The sequence below is a fragment of the Dunckerocampus dactyliophorus genome, chromosome 11, assembly GCF_027744805.1.
Source record: "Dunckerocampus dactyliophorus isolate RoL2022-P2 chromosome 11, RoL_Ddac_1.1, whole genome shotgun sequence".
Classification (NCBI taxonomy): domain Eukaryota; kingdom Metazoa; phylum Chordata; class Actinopteri; order Syngnathiformes; family Syngnathidae; genus Dunckerocampus; species Dunckerocampus dactyliophorus.
In genome coordinates this window covers 29,840,315-29,861,579 of record NC_072829.1, presented here as the reverse complement: position 1 = coordinate 29,861,579, position 21,265 = coordinate 29,840,315, and the positions used below count along the sequence as shown (strand labels likewise).

Below are 21,265 nucleotides of genomic sequence, written 5' to 3'. Positions count from 1 at the left end.
ACAAAACAAACAAACAATAACAACAACAACAAATGTCAAAACATAACCACGCTCCCCTCATACCTGAGCAGAGTAGCACTTGCTCTTAGGGACACACCTCCACACTGACACCCTCAGCAAGGCTTCACGGAGAGAGACCGACAGCTGGTGAGTGTCTTGTACCTACACACACACACGTGTACTGCTGCTGCACATCTGAATTTAGCTGTGAACATGTGGTGAAATGTAAATGTTGTCACCTGCATGTGATTCATACAGGCCTTCCTGAAGTCTAGGTTGGTGCTGCAGCTCACGATGTTGATGGTGGAGCTAAGAATGACCTCAGTAGCTGAAAGCAGCTTCTCTTGGTCCTGAAGATACATAAACTGTGACATTTGGTGTGTGTGTGTGTGTGTGTGTGTGTGTGGGGGGGGGGGGGGGGGGGGGGGGGGAGATTTGCCTGCTTTCTGTTCTGCTGAGTCTTCAGTGTGTTTCTTAACTCTTCCTGCAGCGTGGCAGTGATCGCCCTCCTGTTGTTGTTCAGAATCTCCTCCAGGTGGCGCTCAATCAGGACCTCCGTGACTATAATGACATTGCAGGCAATCGTCAAGCTCCATTTATTAGATTTTTTTTAGGGTTGATTTGTGTTTTCTGCACCAGCCTCTCACCCACGAAGTCAGAAAGATGCGAGGCGAAGGGGTCGGTGTGCTGCAGGAAGAGGAAGACCAACAGTTTCTGTTCTATAGGATGCGAATGTAATTTTTCCTTCGGAGTCTGACTTGTTTCTTGGTCCACAGTGTACACAACGCTTCCATCGTGTGATGGCTCTGCAGAGGAAGATAGTATTTTTTTCCAGCAATGGATGCAACTTTGCCACTTTGATATTTTGTAAAGCAACACATGTACTGTACATATGCTAACAAGTCAGATGCTGAATAGATGACAGGAGGCTCACTCTTTCCTTTCATTTGACTATACAACCATTGCGCTCAGACACAAGTAGAGTGAACCATCTCTTCGGTCATCCAGCCTGTGTGCTAGAGCAAGACAAGTAAATGGAACAGGAGTACGTACATGTCGCGCATGTCAATTTCGAGGCGTCAACATTATCGACCTCGTTTTTTTTCTATTGTTCAATTAATCATTCTATCGATTATCGTGACAGGAAGTATATAGATGAGTGTACTTGTTTTATACTGTAAAGTGTACGTTTGCTAACTTAAAATTAACTTGAAAAGTCTACCTAAAGTATAACATTTAAAACGTTTAAGAGGTATTAAATTGGTATACTTTCTAGTCCACTAAAAGTACATGGCCTGTAGTATACTTGCTATACATATACTGAAGTATACTTAATAAAATGAACTTTAAGTATGCTACTTTTTGCTATGGGAAGACTGGACTCTAAATGTCCGCAGTGCACTTCAAATAGAATACACTGATATGAGGACCGAAATTAGTAAATTAGCCCAAATGAATAGTGACAGAAAGAAAATAAGAACTTTTCATATGAAAAAACCTGTTATGACACGAATGCAATCCTAAAAAGGATCAATCTGGTGCCTTGATTATCTTACTGAGGATTGTTTTTCAACTGTAGCTGCGCCGTGCGAGCACGCTCAGCTTTGGACGCCACAAATAATGAAAGGTTGATATGGTATACTGTAGAAATGTAGGGTATATTCCAGCAATTATGTCAAATATGCGAGCGAACGAGTCATTTAGCTGCACCCATTCACTGGATCCTTCCACGAGTCTGAGGATCAAGCAAACCATGAGCTGGAGAGGAGCTCCCAAAGCTGGAAGTCATTTTATGTAGCGAGCAAATGGACACGCTGAGCTTGTTAAAATAATTTGGAACAGATCTTTTGTTCAGCCAAGAGAAAAATATTTTCAAACTGTGTCGACGGACGGAGCCGAGCGAATGAATCTCTGCAGTTTTGTCTGTTTTTATGCAGATGGGTTGCGCATAGTTGACTGTCGCATAGAGAAAAGTATAGATAAGCATTTAGCTCAGTAGTTGGTAGTAGTAGTAGTCAATAGTAGTCCATTGTGTCCAACTCAGAGTTAGTTTATTCCTGATCCATTACTCTCATGATTGAAATAATGAGCAGGGGGTGTCCAAAGTGCGGCCCAGGGAGCATTTGCGGACGACGGTTGTTTTTTCATTGGCACGCGGCACATTCTAAAAATACAATTTAACAAGAAAACTTATTTTTTGAAAAACAAAACAGCAAAACTGGAAAAATCTGCAGTGATTTTCCTCATAATAAAAAAATTGTAATCTAGCAAGAAAACGTCATTTTACAAGAATTACAAAACATTAAGTCATTTTAGTAGCATAAAACTAAAATATTAAAGAACATTTTTACAGAAAATTTCACGAGAAACAAAGAAAACAATGAATAAAGTTGTATTTCTAGGAAAATTCGGTTGCTGATAAAGTTACAATAAACTCATAATATTATGAGGAAAAATAATGTTATTTTAGTAGCACAGAGTTGAAATGCTCAATATTAATATTAATATTATAATATTATATGAAACAAAACTTTTGGGGAAAATTGGGCAAAATATTATGGGCTTAAGTCAAAATTATGAGAAAAAAATGTACAAGACAAAATGGTAAATAGAAAAAAATACAAATAAAATAAGTAAAATAAAATGAATCAAAAAGTCAGGAAAATTAAGTAATTTTCATAGCATAAATTTAAATATTAAAGAAAAAGACACCATTTTACAGAGAAATATTCTGAGAAACAAACAAAACAATGAATGAAGTTGTAATGTTAGGAAAATGCCGTTGCTGATAAAGTTACGAGAATAAATTCATATTATCACGAGGAAAAATAATATATTTTATATTATTAGCACAAAAAATGCTATAATATTATGGGAATAAAGTCAAAATATCCTGGGAGTCATAATATTACGAAAAGAATATGATGATTCATTTTTAAAAGCTGTAATATAAGAAACAAAGCTGTAATTTAGGGAAAATTAGGAAATTAGAAAAAGTCCAAATATGATGGGAATACAATCAAAATTATGAGGAGAAAGACAAAATTGTAAATAAAATAAATACAAGTAAAATAAAAAAATAAAACAAATGTCATGAGAATAAAGTCGTATTGTAATGAGAAAAAGAAATTGCAATTTTATGAGAATAAACTCATGAGGAAAAAAAAAGTCATTTTCGTAGCGTAGAGTTGAAATATTCAAGAAAAAAAAATCAATGTTTTTTTAAAGTTGTAATAATATAAGAAAAAAAGTTGTAATTTTTGGCAAAATTGGAAATGAGAAAAAGTGATGGGAAGAGTCTAAATATTATGGGAATAATAAAGTCATAATATTCCAAAAAGAATATTTACAGAGATGATTTAAGAAGAAAGTTGAAATATTTGGACAATTAAAATTTCACCTTGCAGTTTTTTCTTGAAATACACACGTATAACTTGTTAGCATATCTACGTGTGTTAGCTTACAAAACTTCATAAGTGGCAAAGTTGCAGGCTTAAACTGTGTAGCTCAGACGTCATGGTGAAAAAAGGCTGTGGTGTTTCAGAAAGTCCCTTGTAAAGAGTTAGGCATGTTCTGGAAAGAAGAAATTGTGTAAAAGGGTACAAGCTGATGTCTACAGTACCTGTGTAGGAGGGGCTGCTAAGGACACGCAGGCCTTCTTCCTGGCAGTCCAAATGAGCTGGAAGGTTTCTGAGGAAGGGTAATGGGGATGTGATGGGAACATTGGCGGGGCTGTATGCCAACACCTGACCACGAGTCAAGGAACACTGCTTGGTGTGGCTTTCGTGTGAGATGATGTGTCCGGGAAAGGATATTTGTACGTGCGTGAGTCGGGCTTCCAAATTGGGGTACTGCAGCAGACAAGGGGACAGCAGAGTAACAAGCTGCGTGCTGAGCTCGCCGTACAGGCCGCGGTCCATGGCTTCAGGTGGAATGCTGAGGGGCAACCTGCTGCCCAGGACGGGGTGGCCGCCATGACACCAGACTCCCCTCTTGCCCCCCAGCTTGTTGGCACTTCAACAAACATTTATTGGCTTGATTGAATAACGAGAACATCTCATGGGATCCAATACAAAAGCTGCATCGGGGAACATGCCATAATAATGCTAGAAACCAGGGGTGTCCAAACGTCTTCCAGCGAGGGCTATGTACAGGGACAGCAGGGGGGAGGCAGGGACGACTTTGAATATTCTGCACGCAATTTGACTAAATAAATACGCTGGCATACTTCACTGCTCTACATTTTCTTGCATTTCGCTGGTTTCGTGTTGGAGTTCAGTCTGTACAATACAGATGAATAAATAGATATGAGCAGGTTCTCATAGTACAGTCAAACCTGTCTATAGCGGCCACTAAAAGGAAACGGCAAAAGTGGCCGCTATAGGCAGGTGGCCACCATAGACAGGTTGGAGGCCATATTTTGTTTTTGAATTTGAATTTGGTTGGCTGAAGAAAATGTTAGTTTTAATAAAAAAAAGTTTTAATAAAATCTTTTCACATTTAAAACATTATTGCATGTTTCTTCTTTCAAATGTGAGTTTATTTTTTTTTCGTGCATGAAGTGTTACGGATGCGTGTGCAGAGGACCACAGAATGCGGAAGCAAGGTAAGTGGATGGCAGTTCTTCATCAATTGCTTTTCAGCGTGGAGGTAATCACAGGAGTGAACTGAAGGCGCTGGGGTCCGCAGCTTGTGGAACCCCCAGGGTAAAAGGTTCAAAAACACAAGAGAATTTGCAAAAGGCTAGGTCAAGGGACAACTGGAACACCCAGCTGTGGAGACGCCGAATCTGGAAGGGCTTGAGCGATTTGGTGAGCCGCGAGTGCGTAGACTGAGTTGTCATGGAAGGAACTGGCGTCTCACAGCTTCCCCTAATCCGAGTTAAGTAGGGGAAGGATTAATTAGCTGCCGTTGTGTCCAGTTGTCCCTGCTCCTGCTGCACGCCCAGCTGGGGGGGAGAGAGAGAGAGAAAAAGAGCGAGAATTTTGGCCGCTATATGCGGTCAGATATTGACCAAGGGATACAAAATAGGTGGCCTGCTGGCCGTGTTAGACAGGTGGCCGCTATATACAGGGTCTACAACATGAGTTTTTCAGTGGCCGCTATAGGCAGGTGGCCATTCTATACAGGTGGCCGCTAAGACAGGTTTGACTGTATTTCAAACCCGGGGGAAGGGGGTGTGAAAACATTCATGTCCCCCAGTGGAAGCATGACAGAAAATAATTGAGAACCAATTTATTCTTGTAAAATTACAGCTTTTTTTTTTTTTTTTTTTTTTTTTTTACATTTTTGCAGTTGTCTTTTTTACTTTTTTTATTGTCCAACTATTGCAACTTTTTTCTTGTAAATTTTCTTCCTGTGATTTTGACTTTTTTCCCCATAATAATATTTAGACTTCATTTCCCTTAGTATTATAACTTTTTCTCATTTCCTATTTTTCCTTAAAATTACAATTTGGTTTCTTATATTACTTTTCCAAAAAATTTTATAATTTAATATTTCCAAGCTAAATGACATTTTATCATTATTATTATTATTGATTTTTATTTTTATTATAACTAAATGACACTTATGAGGACATTATTTTTTTGAGGGGTTTATTCTTATAAAATGTTGATGTTTTTTCTCATTAGCACACAGCTTTCTTCTCTTAATATTTTGACTTTATTGTCGTAAAATTACAACTGTTTTTTTTTAAATAAATGAAAAATTACAGCTGGTTTTTTTGCCATTTTTGCAGTTTTTATTGTCCAACTATTTAAACGTTTTTCTTGTAAATTTTCTTCTTGAATTTATTCCCATAATATTCTGACTTTATTTCCTAATTTTCGCCAAAACTACAACTTTGTTTCTTATAATATTACGGCTTCTAAAAAATGATGCATTTTATCTTGAATATTTCAGCTCTATGCTACTAAAATGACATTATTGTTCCTCATAATATTACGTACGAATTTATTCCCGTAAAATTACATCTGTTTTTTTCCCCTTCTTTCTTCTCCTAATTTTGACTTCATTCCCACAACATTGGAACATTTGCCGCAACCTAATTTTCCTAAAATTACAAGTTCATTAATTGTTTGTATGTTTCCCGTATTTCTCTATAAAATAATGTGTTTTTTCTTAATATTTCAGTTTTATGCCACTAAAATGACATTATTTTTCCTCGTGTTTAGATATTATTGTAAAATTACGACTTTTTCTCGTTAGGTTTTTTTTTTAATTTATTTTTTTACAATGTGCTGTGGGCCACATACAGCCTGCGGGCTGCACTTTGGACACCCCTGCTGTAAACTTTTCTATGACTGATGAAGCTACATGAGAGGGGCAGAATATGAAAACAAACACTGTGTTGCTACATCTTTTGCATTGGACTGTACGAGTGCGCCTAAACAAGTGAAGGCTTACTGACTTGGACCTGCAGGTGACGTCCAACATCAATGAATGCTGCTCTGCCAGTTTAACTTTCCTCGTAAAGGTGGCTCTGCAAAATGAATACAGTCATCACTTCTTTCACCATGAAATAACACTCCGATGGTCACCTTTACAGTCATATTACCCAATAGTAAACATAATAATGAAAATAAGACATAATACATGTATAGACTCACACGTGTTAGTTTTTTTACTTGGGGTCTTTATGTAACATTACTGACACCTAGCGACCAGCGTAGAATACTACATGTCAACGTATCTTTCCATATGTTACATTTGTATTTTATTTTCATTTTGTCATTTTTACCTCCACGTGCGGAGGTGCGGAGTGCAAAAGTTGTATTTTTTCCGGTGTTTATCTGTTTGTTTGTGTTCAAAATAACTTCAAAAGTTCCAAATGGATTTGGATGAAATTTTCAGGAATTCTCAGAAATTGGTTATGGAAGAACTGATAAAATTTTGGGGGTGATCTGGATCGCCGTCTGGATCCAGGAATTTTTTAAAGGATTCTTTAGCATTGCGAGATAGGACCACTTTCGGCATATACAGCAACTCCCCAAAAAACGGCCAGAGCACAAAATACAAGACAAGTTTCCAACAAGTTCTACAAAATGTCAAAGACCAAAAAATGTAGGATTATTATTTTGGTGTGAATCACAATATGGGTGAAGCTATGGCGCTTGGCGGAGGTTTGTGCTCTCTGAGTGCTTCTCTAGTTATGCTTGAAAATGCTTAATTTAGGCCAAAAATACTTAAAATTTGCTTTAACGTGCATATTGTTGGACTAATAATGGGTGGTAGTCAACCCTAAAACAGTGATGACTTATTAATTCGTGTGCAAAAAGCATGATAGAGTGAAGCCTCCAATGTTTGCTCCACTTTATTTTTCAATATTATTGATTTATTTATGGAAAAAGTTACAAGGATATGGCAAACGCTGGTATTTTTCTGAATGTTCCCGGTGACTAATACGTGTATTCTAATAACAAATCCAAGCATGTGCATCTATGTAGGTGTGGCACCCATCCACAGTATACCCCGGGGCAGCTGTAGCTACTGACGTAGTAGGCCCGTAACCAGATATTTTTTGGGGGGGGTTCAAAAATCTGAGTGAACGGACCTTTTGCGAGGAAGCGAAGCGATCGAGCGGGAGGAGGGTGTGGGAGTGGGGCGTCCCCCCTTCCAGAGCAGGGAAAATTTTGCATTTGGAGCCCGAAAAAACAGATTTCTGATGCATATTTTGGACAGACATAACAACAATGTTATTTCCTCCAAATTAAAAACTTAAGGGCAAAATGCCAACATCAAGCTTGCCCTATTTAGATAAGTTCATCAGTTTACTGGGCGACTGAGCATGCCATGGCTTCAGTGGTGGATGCTATTTACACAGGCTACAATGTGTTTCAGCCTTACCTATCGCTCATTCAGCATCATCTTTCTTGGAAAATATGTCCACCACTTCCTCCAGGTTGATAACCTTTTTGTAGTGATTGTGTGCCAGCAAGGTCAGCCGCTGTTGCGTCATACTGGCCCTCATGTAGGTGTTCATACGCTTCAAGGTACTGGCACTTTGCTCACATTCACACCATGTTACTGGGACGGTACAGGCCAACTGAAGGAGGACCCTGATGTTGGGGAAGTGAACGGGATTGCACACCTTGATAGCAACTATTTTTTTTTTTTTTAACCAAGTGGACCTTTGGACCTTTGGTCGCCCGCTGGTTTGGAACCCCCCCCCTGGTTAACCCCCCCCTGCGTAGATTACCACCACCAGTGTGTGAATAATGGCTTTCAGTGTAAAGCGCTTTGGGTGTTAAATAGAATTATTAAATTATTAAATAGAATTGTTTGCGGGGGTCGGTGTACTGACTGAAATCCATTTCAAGTCAACATGCGCTATTTGATGTGCTTTTCAGTGGGAAATAAGGCCAAACCTCATCTAAAAAAAAAGTGGATGCAGTTCCATCATGGGGTGTCAGAGCTGCTTGGGTACCCTGAAAAGGAAGCAGACCTGAATTCTTGCTGGATGCTCTGCTGAGGGACGTTGCATCGCAGGTGCACTCTAGTCTGTGGAAAAAAAAAAAAAAGAGTTAACATTTCTCTGATTGCTTCAACACAAGGAAGTGTAAATATGAACCAAGCCTACCTCTGCGTTGGCCAGACTGAATGTGTGCAGGAAAGCTTTGATACGAGCCAGCCACTCAGGAGTGAAAGATCTCATGTCTTTTACCTGCACAGCATAAAGAATTCCTTTATCGACCAGTGGAACCTCAAAACAAGTCGCGCAATTGGGAAATTCTTTATGGCTGCAACACTCCCTTGCAGAAAGTGCCATCCAACTACTTTCTATTGATGTTACCATAACACAGGGGTGTCCATACTGCTGCCCAGGGACCGTTTGCGGCCTGAGGCACATTCTAAAAATATAACCTAATAAGAAAACAAAAAAAAAAACAAAACAAAACACAACAACAGCAAGAGTGGAAAAATTGTAATCCAGCGAGAAAATGTCGTAATTTGACGAGAATAACGTTGTAATATTATGAGAAAAAACGTCAGTCTAGTAGCAAAAAGTTGAAATACTAAAGAAAAATTTTTATTTTTTCATAATAAGTTATATAAATATTTATAAAAACTGCAAAAATTAAAGAAAAAAAATGGAATTTTATGAGAATAAAGCCAAAATCTTAGGAAAAAAGTGGTATTCTAACAAGAAAAAAGCTGAAAGTTTTATAAATAAACTCATAATATTATGAGAAAAATAATGTAATTTCAGTCGCACAGAGTTGAAATATTAAAGAAATGCAATGCAAGTCGTAATATTATAGGAAACAAAATTGTATTTTTTGGAAAATTAGAAAATTAGAAAAGGTGATAATATTATGGGAATGAAGCAAAAATATTATGGCAGTGATAATATTACAAAAAGAAAATCTACGGCGATTATTTAACCCATTCAATCCCAGCCATTTTCCAAAAGACAACCCCTTCAGTAGCGGCCATTTTAGACAATTTTGACTGATCTTTGAAGGCACACAGAATATTGTGTTCTATGGCTATATAAACATTGGACCTACCAAAAGAAGGATTAGATTCTTGTCTTTCATCAGAAAAAAAAAAGTTTATTTCTACCTTTTTGCGTTCTTTAGTAATCAGCAGTAGAACATAGGCAAGTTTCAGGCAAATATCAGATCCTGACTACAAAGGGAGAAAAGCAGCTTTTTGTGAAAAGATACACAGTTTGGAACTGCCAGGCAGGAGGCCTAGAGGAAAACCAAAGAGGAGGTTTATGGATGTAGTGAAAGACGACATGAAGGTAGTTGGTGTGAGAGAAGAGGATGCTGAAGACAGGGTTAGATGGAGGCATCTGTGGCGACCCCTGAAGGGAAAAGCCGAAAGGAAAAGAAGAAGATTATTATTATTATTATAATAGTGTCCCCATTAGTATGAGATACTTCCAAACTAGTCATGGCTATGTTTATACCTGAAAGGACAGCAGTAATCTCAGGCAGCCGTGCACGTCGGTGAAAGCGCACAGTTCCTCTGGGTCAGGCCCAGCAACGTGTCCTGAACCGAGAAACTTCAAATCCGCAAGGACTGAAACAGCAGAAAGAAGCTATTTGCATTTGTTTATCTCCAGCATAAGAGTAATGTGCGTGAGTACTGTACAAACCACTTTGGAGTGCTTCCATTCGGACGCCTCTCCACTTGGGACCAGCAGCTGCAACTGGACCACATGTGGGGGACAGCTTGGTTACACTTTTGCTTTATTGTGCAAACCCAAACAACTGCAGGCAACAGTGACATCCCTGAAATATGTTGCTGCTTTGTTTACGTGAGGAAATTAAAAGTGAGTCATCCATGTCTTCTGCACTCACTGGATGGAATCTGCTAATTGTATTTGGGAAGAAAAAAAAGACAAGAAAACAAGCAATTTTAAACCTAACGTGCCCTTTTCCGTTGCTAGGAGACAAAATAATCATGTCCAAAAAGCATCTGTGTAGGCCTCCATGACAACATTTTGCTTTTGTAACCACTGTTTTCCACTTCAATGATGGGAAACTCCAGTCCTTTTCCTGTAGTGATGTGTCGGTCGCAAACGAATCGGCTCCCTTTGAAATGAACGACGGGAGCCGATCAGTTTTTTCTTCGTCATTTTTTCTGTTAAAGGTGAATGTCACTGGCCAGGATGAGTGGCGGCGTTTCCGTGTCCACACCGAGCAGGGGGAGGGGCGGGGTTCAACACACACTGTGGTGCTCTTAGAGCCGATTCGCTCACGACCGACACTTCAGTCAGTGTTGCAGGGAAGGGAGACAGGTTGCCGAGACACACAAGGGGAAAGTCAAAAATCTGTCCCTTTTTAATCCTGCTTTTTTTGTTGTTTTGCACATAATAATTTATGTTTTGTCGTGTGGTGTTTTGCTTATGTCGTGTTGTTGTAAATAGAAATTTGCATGAAGAACTTTGAAGAACTTTTGACCTAATTTGTGTTTTATAGTATAATATTATATTTTTGTTGCTGTCCTTTGAGGTTTAAATAAATTCATTTAAATAATAAACATTTCATTTAATGCATTTTTTACATTAGTAATTCATTTTACACAATACACATAATTTGGTAATACATTAATTTAAGACATAAAAATCTGAGAGCCACTTTGGAGCTGAAAGAGCCGACTCCTTTTGGTGAGCCGAGAGCCGAAATTTCTATCACTATTTTCTGACTGGAGTCGCCCGTCATACAGCGTGTGTGCACAAACTCGCACATGTAAAACAAAAACGAATCGCTTGTCACAGAGAGTATGCACAAAAAACATGCGAGAATCTGCAGGTCCTTCATACCGACCGCTGTCAGGCTCTACAACACCTGCACCACCTGAACCATGTTGTAGTCACTATGTATTCTTTACTTGCGTATCTTGCTAGCTGCTGTAACAAGTGAATTTCTCTGCTGTGGGATTAATAAAGTACAATACAAACATACAAACGAATCAGTTGTCAGTTCACTCGAATCACCCATCACAGAGTGCATGCGCATAAAGCTCTGTCACCTCTCCCAATTTATCCAGCATTAAATCACACCCTGACATGTTGCCTGATTTCCTTGTCTTAATTTAGCTAGCGGCAACAAGCGTGAGTAAGTGAACGCGTTAACAGAGACGAGTACCCGTGAGTCCCAATGCAGTAAAGCACTCGCGAATTTTGAACGACTCGTTCAATGCTCGCACATCTGAATTCTACTTCGTTTTGTCATATAAATGAACTAGAAAGCACAATATTATAGATTATGACTTACCAGCGCAGTTTGCTGCTCCAGATTCCACCCAAAAGAGGACCAAAATCCCCCCCTGACTTTGCTTTCCCAAAAGCATAAACAGCTGTAGCACCTAAGGTAAGAGAAAACCACTAGCATAGCATGCTACGTGCGGCTATGCTAATTAGCCTTGACTTGAAAATGTTTGTATATTCTCTGAACTCTTACGGTCACTTCTACACAATACCACCGAAATTGCCTATTTATGTCTAACATGTGTTGTATCTTTGAAAAACACTTATTATTTACCTGTTTTATTTGTTCCTGCATCCTGCGGGGCTAGCTTGTGTGTTGGACTTCCGCAGGTGCCATTGACCACAAATGAGTAGATCAAAAAGGTGCTGGTCCTTTACAACAGGGGTGTCCAAAGTGCGGCCCGGGGCTGATTTGTACTGCCTTGCTGCATGTTCCAAAAAGTATAATTTACCAAGAAAAAAAAAAAAAAAAAAAAAAACAGCAAAAACTTAAAAATTATAACGAGGGAAAGGCTTCTTGAGACGTCATCTGTACTTCTGTGAAGGTGTTGGACGTTTCACTCCTCATCCGAAGAGCTTCGTCAGCGAACTAATAAGTGCTGGTAGCCTCGGCCTTAAATACAGTAAGAGTGGGCGGAATTGGTGTGCCAACACCCTCCTCCTATTGGTTCCTTACACTAAGCCTGGGAGGAGTAGTGGTATAATCCTCTCCTGCTATTAACACCTCCGATAAAAGGGAAGTGTCGCTCCCTGAGTTGGGTATGAACGACTCTGATACTGGCTCGTTAGCATCTATTGTTCTGGCTCGGCCCTGGCTTCACCTCATTTGCAAGAGTAAGAGCTGTGGGTTTTGGTCTCAGTAACCTGCTGAACACAGGGTCCAAATTAATTCCGCCCACTCTTACTGTATTTAAGGCCTAGGCTACCAGCACTTATTAGTTCGCTGACTTAGCTCTTCGGATGAGGAGCGAAACGTCCGACACCTTCTTCACAGAAGTACAGATGACGTCTCAAGAAGCCTTTCCCTCGATGGACAACTCCTGTACGACTGAGAGCCGACACAGATGCATTAAAAATTATAAGTAATTATCCTCATGATAAAAATGTGTAAGCTAGTGAGGAAAAGTGGTCATTTTATGAGAATAATGTTATATTATCAGGAAAAATGTCATTTTAGTAGCATAATGTTGAAATATGAAAAATAAATATTATGAGAGGCAAACAACACAAAGTTGTAATTTTAGGAAAATTAGGTTGCAGATAAATTAGAATAATGTCAAAATATTATGGGAATAAAGTCAAAATTATGAGGAAAAAAAATCTAAGAAAAAGTTGAAATAGTTGGACAATTAAAAAGACAACTGCAAACAACAGCTGTAACTTTCAGAAAATAAAGTCAAAATATAAAGACAAAAAAATTTATATTGTAGCAAGAAAAAGGTCAATTTTGAAATATTAAAGAAAAAATGCATTTAAAAAAAGGCATAAGAATTTTTTGGGGAAAATTAGTAAATTAGAAAGTGTTATAATATTATGGGAATAAAGTCAAAATATTCTGGGAGTCATAGTATTACAAAAAGAAAATGTATGATGATTAAGAACAAAGTTGAAATTATTGGAATTACTGAAAAAAACTCTCTTAAACATACCATTTTAGTGTATGATAAATGTTATCGCTACAAAATATTTATTTTGTGAAAAAATGTTGTAAAACAAATCATCACTTAACACAAGCAAAAACTAACAACTGCATAGTCTTTTCCCGTGTTATTCTTAATTTTTGCATGTTTAGATATTAAGACTTGACAAGTACAACTGGGTAACTACCACAGTTTATTCATAGAATTACAACACAGAGTGCAGCTGAAAACAGAAATGGGATAAAAAGATTTTAAAAAAGGACAAAAATATATCTTTCCCCCTGAATCCAGCATTCAAGTGTTCACTACCCTTCCTTCTCAGACCACTCCTTGTATCCTCTGGTGTAATTACGTGCACTGAAACACAAGAATACACGAGTTGTGATCATTGTGCACGTAATACATGCTGCACATGTGTAGACATTTAGGAGCAACAACAAATGATACATTTTGGCAAACAAATCTCATGCTTGCTGCCAACATGCCAAGAAGCTTTTCTGAGCTCTGTGAGAGTGGGATGTAATTAGTGTAGACGGAGAGTTTGTTTCCTATAAAAAAGGGTTTTTCAAAGTTTCAAGTGGGCACCTCGGCTTAACAAAAAAGAAAAACAACCCAACTGCGCCGTATTATCTTCTGAGGGGAGGCTCACTGTGCCATAATTTCAAAGGCACAGGTATGAAAGTGCTTTGTGAGATGTAATTCGGCCTGTCACCATAATCGATGAATCGACTAATCGAACGATAAGAAAAACCCAGGTCGGTAATTCTCATCTGCTCGAACCTCTGTGCCACTTCACTCTGCATCTGTCTGTGCGCGTCGGTTCTATAGTGGAATGAACGGAGAGAGTGAACCCTCATCTCATTCAGCCTCTTTGTGGAGGCGGGGCTACTGGTGAGTGGATTCAGAGGGTTTAGCAGTTAGCTTCGTGATGCAGCATACGCTAACATGAAGAGGGCGCAGGAGCCATGGTTGGGAACATTTCAGTTTTAAACAGAATAAACACGGCGAACGCCTGAACAGACGACCGACAAGCGACAAGGACGTTTTTTTCAACTGGGGGAAAAAAAACAAAACAACTACCGATGTAGTTGCCTCGGGCAGCGGAGTCTTCGTCCCGACAGTCAACGCCTACTGAGGCATTTGGTGTGCAAATATAAACAAAACAGCGCAAAATGGTGCGCAAACTGTGTCGCTGGCTACATTGCAGAAACATACATACAGGCAACTTCTGTGTCAAGCTAATGTCTGACACAGGTACACCGCACACTGTACTTGAGTACTATCGAGTGGTAAAATGTGAATTACACCTCTCATGACAAATGAAAAAAACGGTCTAAAAAATGTTGTCGATAAAATCAATTATCGCCGATAATTTGTAGCACAATTATTGACCAGCAAAATTTGTTATCGTGACGGGCATAGACGTAATCATTGACTTACTTTACGTAGCCAAGTTCCACCGCTTTGCTCGTGGCCACAGAGCCTCGCTTGCCCATCTGGCAGTGAAAGACCAGCTCTGAGGAGTCCAACGGTGGCTTGGCGACTCCGTATTTAGTCTTGTAGGCTAGTGGATCCATTGCAAAGGCCTCTTCCACCGCATTAACTACATGACTCACATGTGAAAACGATTAAAGTGCTGAACTTTAGCAGCATTCCATGCAAGATGACAAGAAAAGGACACCTCACCTGGGATGTGAATGGATCCAGGTATGCGTCCCTTATCCACTTCCTCCTGAGTACGGACATCGACAAGAAATAGGTTCTGACCTTTATCCAAAAGCACTCTCAGATCCTTGTATGAGATGTCACGTGTAGCTAGTGAAGCACATGGAAATAAATGATTGACGGATGCTATAAATGAACCTCAGCATGAAATATTCCCAATATTTAAACTTTCTTCTTCAATAGTCCTGTTCCTTTCATAGTATTATGACTTTATTGCCATGATATTAAAAAATATGTATATTAATATTTATGTAGGTGAATACGTATCTACAATCTGGAGTAGCAACGTTCCTGTTTCATTAGGAATAATATTGTTTGTTCGTGCTGCTTGATGACACTCCCGGCTGTTATCGTTCACTCACGCGTTAACATTTTGCTGAGTCATAAGGCGTCCTTCAATTGACAAATGAATAAACATTTGGTGTTTGCTGAAAGATGACTTTATCGCCCGCAGTATTAACACGACTCCAAATCTGTTCATGTTAGTTTGTCTTTCGCTAAGTTACGAGGGGTAAACAAAGGGCTTCGTCTAAAACGAAAACAAAAGGCTTTTCTCAACACTCGTTCAATGTTAAAACGTATGTAATGTAAGTATTAAAATGACGTTTAAATATGAGCATTTTCAGATGGCACTCACCTGAAGCCGCCATCCTGGAGGACGCTACGCAGAGTAGTCTCTTCCTTCTGTGAAGCTTCTTCCTGACTTTGTTGTTTGTGGAACATCATTGGACCATAACGAGAAAGGAGGCGGTACTTGCAGTAAAAGCAGACAAGAATATCAACGTTCTTTAAGCGCCACTTTGATATCAAAATAAAAGTTGAGCTATTGAGGAAGTGTGAGTGATTGATTGAATGAAGACAAATAGCAAAACCAGGAAGTCAAAATTGAATGAAACTGCTCTATTAAAACCATCACTGCTAAAGAAAAAACTCCTACAGAATAGAAAATGAATGCATATATGGAACACACTGTACTCACTTCATTGTATTACCCAAGTTTTATTATCACAAAATAATATTAACAAGACTGTAATAGAAATCTACATACGTCAGTTTGCCAGCAAAAAACATGTAGTTCTAGCCCTGTAACCTTGTATAGTAGCAAAATTACGCTATATCAGGGGTGTCCAAACTGCAGCCCGGGACCGCTGTTTTTTATTGGCCCCTGGCACGTTCTAAAAATATAATTTCACAAAAAAAACAACAACAACAACAACAGTAAAAATGGAAAAATCAGTAGTAACATTCCTCGTAATAAAACAATTGGAATGAAGCGAGAAAAAGTAAATAAAAATAACGTAATATTATCAGGGAAAAATAACATCATTTTAATAACGTAAAGTTGAAATATGAAAAAAAAAGACGTTACTTTACAGAGAAATATGAGAAACAACCAAAGAAACAACAAATAAAATTGCAATTTTAGGAAAATTAGGTCACAATGTTAGAACAATGAAGTCAAAATATTATGGGGGTAAAGTCAAGATGACCAGGAGAAAATTTATAAGGAAAAGTTGAAATAGTTGGACAATTAAAAAAAAAATCACCTGGGGAGAAACAGCTGTAATTTTCCGAGAATAAAGTCAAAATGTAAAAAGAAAAAAGTTGCAATTTGACAAGAATAAACATATAATACTATGAGGAACACTGATGTCATATTAGTAGCATAGAGTTGAAATATTAGAGAAAAAACACGTTGTCGTATTATAAGAACATTTTTGGAAATTAGAAAATGTTCAAATATTATGGAAATAAGGTCATAATATCACAAAAATAACATTTTACAAAGATTATTTAAGAAAATGTTGAAATATTAAAAAAACAACAGCAAAAATGGGACAAGAAGAGCAAAGTTGAGACTAATAATCGGCTTGTTCACCTGCAGTATGTGACAAAGCTGAGATGCAGTTTTTTCTGGAAGCAGATATAACTTCTTGCTTGCAAAATATCAAAGTGACCCAAAGTGCAACCTTTCATTTTTCACTACGTGGCCCTCGCTGGAAAAAGTTTGGACACCCCAGCTGTACAATGTATATTTACACATTTCTTGTTATGGGAAATAACCTTGTCCTACTGTAGACATCCTGTCTAGATCACAAAGTCCCTTCCTTGCTGTACGAAGGGTTCCCGAGTCCATCAGCTGAGTCTCTCTTGGCCTTCTTGCTCTTCCAGCACCTCCAGAAGATCACGGCCAAGATGAGGAGCAAAAGGGCGATTCCACCACCGATGATGGCCGCCAGCACTTGGTAGTCTGAAGACGAAGGAGGATCATATCGCTGGCAGGAAAACTGTGAAGGTGTGCTGTGTCCGGCTTTGTTCACCGCCTCCACACACACCCTGGTTCCTGCTTCCAGAAAGCCCACCGGGCTTCGTCGGAAGGCGTTGCCAATCTCCATAACGTGTCCGTCTTTTCCTTCCACCACCACTCTGTACTGAGTCACCACGGAGGACGGAGAACACCACTGGACCTCCACCTCGCCCCTATTATTCCCTTCAGGGATTGGCGCCAGCACATGCACGCGTGGTGCATGCGGAGGCGTGTCAGGCCCACTGATGCCAGGACAGAGGCAACGGGTGCTGGCCGCCAGCTCGGCACAGGGCACCTGGTTCTCCAAACAGGGGTTAAATTGGCAGAGCTCACGTTGAAGGAAATCAGTCCGCGTGGTGGCGAGCACCTCGGGAGGAGGCCGGCTGACCTGGTCGTCGTCGTCGCCATCGTAATATTCCCAAACGAAGTCTGTAATAAAGGTGATCCGTGGGCGCGTGATGGGAGGAGAGGCGGTAGCAGCTGAATCGGCTGAATCGGCCAAATCGGCCGAAGCGGCCGACGCGGCCAAAGCGGCGAGGCGGGAGTTGAGGGGAGGCCAGCTCATGAGAAAAAGGAGAAGCATAGTTGGGTGGGGTGATGTCATGTCTGTGGAGGAACATGACAAGAATGATGGGAAAGGCGAACCAAAAATAGGAGCAGGGGTGTCCCAACTTTTTCCAGCGAGCCATGTAGTGAAAAATGAAAGGGTGCAACTTTGCCACTTTGATATTTGGTAAAGTAACATATGGATATGCTAACAAGTTGGATATGCAGCATAGTTCACCTCAGCTTTGTCATATGCTGGAGGGGAAAAAGCCTATTTTTTGAGCAACTTTGCTCGTCTTTTCCCATTTTTGCTGTTGTTTTTTTTAACATTTCCCTCATATGTCAACTTTCTTCTTAAATAATCTGAAATGTTTTTGTAGTATTAGGACTTTATTCCCATAATATTTTGACATTACTACCATAATATTCTAACTTTTTCCATTTTCTTAATTATTTCTTCTTATTATTTTTCCATCCATCCATCCGTCCATCCATTTTCTATACCGCCTCATCCTCATTAGGGTCACGGGGGCATGCTGGAGCCTATCCCAGCTGACTTTGGGCGACAGGCGGGGTACACCCTGGACTGGTCGCAGGGCACATATAGACAAACAACCATTCACACTCACATTCATACCTATAGGCAATTTAGAGTCAGCAATTAACCTCACCTGCATGTTTTTGGGAATGTGGGAGGAAGCCGGAGTACCTGCCCAAGGCTGTTCCTGTGTTGGCCAACATGCTAACCACTAACTAGACCACCATGCGGCCCATTATTTTTCCCCATATTTAATATAAATATTACAGTATGAGTTTATTTGTGTAACATTGAGAGTTTTTTTCTTGTGAGATTTTTTTTTCTTAATATTTTACCTTTTTTTCGCCTTTGTAAATTTTGACTTTATTTCCATGTTATTCTGACTTTATTCTTGTAACATTGTGACGTTTTCCGCAATCTATTTTACCTAAAATGACAACTTTATTTGTCGTTTTGTTTCTTTCTCATATTCTCTGGAAAACAAAGTATTTTTTTCTTCAGGATTTCAACTTAATGCTACTAAAATTAAGTTATTTTTCTTAATATTATTACAACATTATTCTCATAAAATTACCACTTTTTCTCACTAGACTACAATTTTTTTTTTATTATGAGGAAAATTACTGCTGAATTTTCAATTTTTGCTGTTTTTTTGTTAAATTATATTTTTGGAATGTGCCATGGGCCAACAGACAAATAGTCGCTGCCACAAATGTCCCCCGGCCCGCACTTTGGACACCCCTGCTTTAGGGCGTGGTGATTCTAAGGGCCCGAGACTGACAGGGGCCTGCGAAAATAGACAAAGACTTGCCAGTTTTTTTGGGGATATTTTTTTTTCATAAGGCCCCCAAATCCTTGGTGGCACCCCTGCATAAACTAGTCTAGCAGGGGTGCCCAAAGTGTGGCACAAGGGCCATTTGCGGCCAGTGGTCAGTGTTTTTTTTTTTTTATTAGCCCGTGGGCCATTCTAAAAATATAACAAAACAAAAAAAACAACAGCACACATGAAAAAATCTGCAGTAATTGTACAAGAATAAAGTCAAAATATTAAGACAAAAAAGTTATATTAGAAAAAAAAGTTGTAATTTTATGAGAATAACATGATAATATTATAAGGAAAAATAACGCAGCATAAAATGGTAATATTTTTTAAAAAGCACGAAAGTTGTGATATTATGAAAAACAAGCAAAACAAGAAATAAGGTTGTACTTTTGGGAAAATTAGGTTGCGGAAAAAGTTTTATATTGTGACAAAATAAAGTAAAAATATTATGGACATAAAGTCATAATTAACGAGAAGAAAATTGACAAGAAAGTTGAAAGAATTGGACAACAAAAAACATCAGAAATGATGTTCTCATAAAATGAGAATAAAAATGTTTAAAGACAAAATATTAACAGAAAAATATTCATCCATTTTCTATACTGCTTCTCCTTGTTAGGGTCGCGGGGGTATGCTGGAGCCTATCCCAGCTGACTTCGGGCGAGAGGCGGGGTACACCCTGGACTGGTGTCCAGCCAGTGGCAGGGCACATAGACTGTAGACAAACACTCACATTCATGCCTATGGACAATTTAGAGTCTCCAATGAAGCTAACATGCATGCTTTTGGAATGTGGGAGGAAACCCACACACGCACGGGAAGAACATGCAAACTACACACAGAAATGCCCAATGGAGAATCGAAGCCAGGTCTTCCTGATCTCCAGACTGTGTGGCCAACATGCCAACCACCAGACCACCGTGCGGCGTACACCAAGGAGAAAAAAATAATGCTATAATATTATGAGGAAAACTAATGTCATTTTAGTAGCGTAGAGTTGAAATATTTACAAAAATTATGTTTATTCTATATTTGGAAAACTATAGAACCAAATCAGCAAAAATGGGGAAAAAAGACCGAATAATAGGCTTTTTCAACAATATCACAAAGCCGAGATGCACTTTCTGCTTGAAACATGTGCAACGTTTTGGAATGTCTAGAAAACATCCAAGTGGCAAAGTGGCATCCTTTCATGTTTCACTAAGTGGCCCTCGCTGGGAAAAGCTTGGACACCCCAGAAACAGAACAAAAACCCAAGACGACAAATACCTCAAAAGACACAATAGTAGGCACAATAAAACTCTTGATATGTTGAAAATGCTAAGTTCCTGTGTACCGACCGGTAATAAAGAACAATGAATGAACGTACGTTTGGATTTGTACACGTTAATAAAACACTCCTTGGAGTCGTGCCACATTAACGGCGTACGCTCCGTGGTTTCGGTGGGAACTTGAATCAAGTGTCACAGACGACTCAGACACCACGAATGAAGCATTTCATTGTTTTCTGTTTCGGACACAGCAAAGAAAATTGGTTTCCTGTACCTGTTGGACGGCGATGAATGTTTCCACTGTCTTTTCTTGTCTTTCTCCGTGCGTTCTCTTGGCGTTGACTCGCTGTGCAAAGCTGTCGCCCAAATACCTCCTCCTCCTCAACATCCCCTATTTGTCTCCTCTTAGTGCCTCTCCCTCCCCCTTTCTCCTCCATTCCACATGGTGTTGAGCACTTTTCATTCACCGTGCTCCCTTTCTCAACAACGTTTGTGTGTGTGTGTGTGTGTGTGTGTGGGGGGGGGGGGGTTACCATCTGCTGACGAGGATGTTGCTGGTGTTTTTAGAGACGTTTTCTTTTTTGCTGGTAATTGTGTTAAAAGCGATGTTAAAAACTTCCAGGTGCCCGACTGATGAGAACATTAGGTCAGCTTGGCCGTGTGTTTATGTGGGCCTTTGAGTGTAGGGG

The 21,265-nt window shown here is 39.3% G+C and overlaps 2 protein-coding genes across 3 annotated transcripts; both read right to left on the bottom strand.

The window, feature by feature from the left end:
• Positions 1-64: 64 nt before the first annotated feature.
• zgc:195212 (DUF4554 domain-containing protein) lies at positions 65-12,193 on the bottom strand. The gene is made up of 12 exons (XM_054791911.1): positions 12,000-12,193; positions 11,733-11,823; positions 10,109-10,162; positions 9,920-10,032; positions 8,582-8,665; positions 8,447-8,502; positions 6,413-6,484; positions 3,623-4,014; positions 648-806; positions 480-561; positions 240-350; positions 65-162 (listed from the first exon to the last, which is right to left on the bottom strand). The coding sequence occupies exons 1-11, from the start codon at positions 12,018-12,020 to the stop codon at positions 290-292; spliced, it is 1,185 nt and encodes a 394-aa protein (XP_054647886.1). The 5' UTR covers positions 12,021-12,193; the 3' UTR covers positions 65-162; positions 240-289.
• Positions 12,194-13,545: 1,352 nt separating this feature from the next.
• si:ch1073-303k11.2 (thiosulfate:glutathione sulfurtransferase) lies at positions 13,546-21,001 on the bottom strand. Of its 2 annotated transcripts, XM_054792906.1 has the most exons (5): positions 20,851-21,001; positions 15,728-15,843; positions 15,052-15,180; positions 14,806-14,968; positions 13,546-13,722 (listed from the first exon to the last, which is right to left on the bottom strand). In XM_054792906.1, the coding sequence occupies exons 2-5, from the start codon at positions 15,738-15,740 to the stop codon at positions 13,671-13,673; spliced, it is 357 nt and encodes a 118-aa protein (XP_054648881.1). In that variant the 5' UTR covers positions 15,741-15,843; positions 20,851-21,001; the 3' UTR covers positions 13,546-13,670. The 2 variants fall into 2 exon arrangements, with proteins under 2 accessions (XP_054648881.1, XP_054648880.1); XM_054792905.1 differs by lacking the exons at positions 13,546-13,722; positions 14,806-14,968; positions 15,052-15,180; positions 15,728-15,843 and adding an exon at positions 15,852-18,004 and having other exon boundaries at positions 20,851-20,999.
• Positions 21,002-21,265: the final 264 nt, after the last annotated feature.

What these genes read in the sequence shown, in the direction of transcription:
- zgc:195212 (XM_054791911.1), bottom strand. Translation starts at nt 12,020, where the DNA reads ATGCAGGAACAAATAAAACAG. An exon ending in GACGTCACCTGCAGGTCCAA is followed by an intron (nt 4,015 to 6,412) that starts GTCAGTAAGCCT and finishes TGTTTGTTGAAG; the next exon opens with TGCCAACAAGCTGGGGGGCA. An exon ending in ACTGCCACGCTGCAGGAAGA is followed by an intron (nt 351 to 479) that starts GTTAAGAAACAC and finishes ATGTATCTTCAG; the next exon opens with GACCAAGAGAAGCTGCTTTC.
- si:ch1073-303k11.2 (XM_054792905.1), bottom strand. Translation starts at nt 18,002, where the DNA reads ATGACATCACCCCACCCAACTATGCTTCTCCTTTTTCTCATGAGCTGG.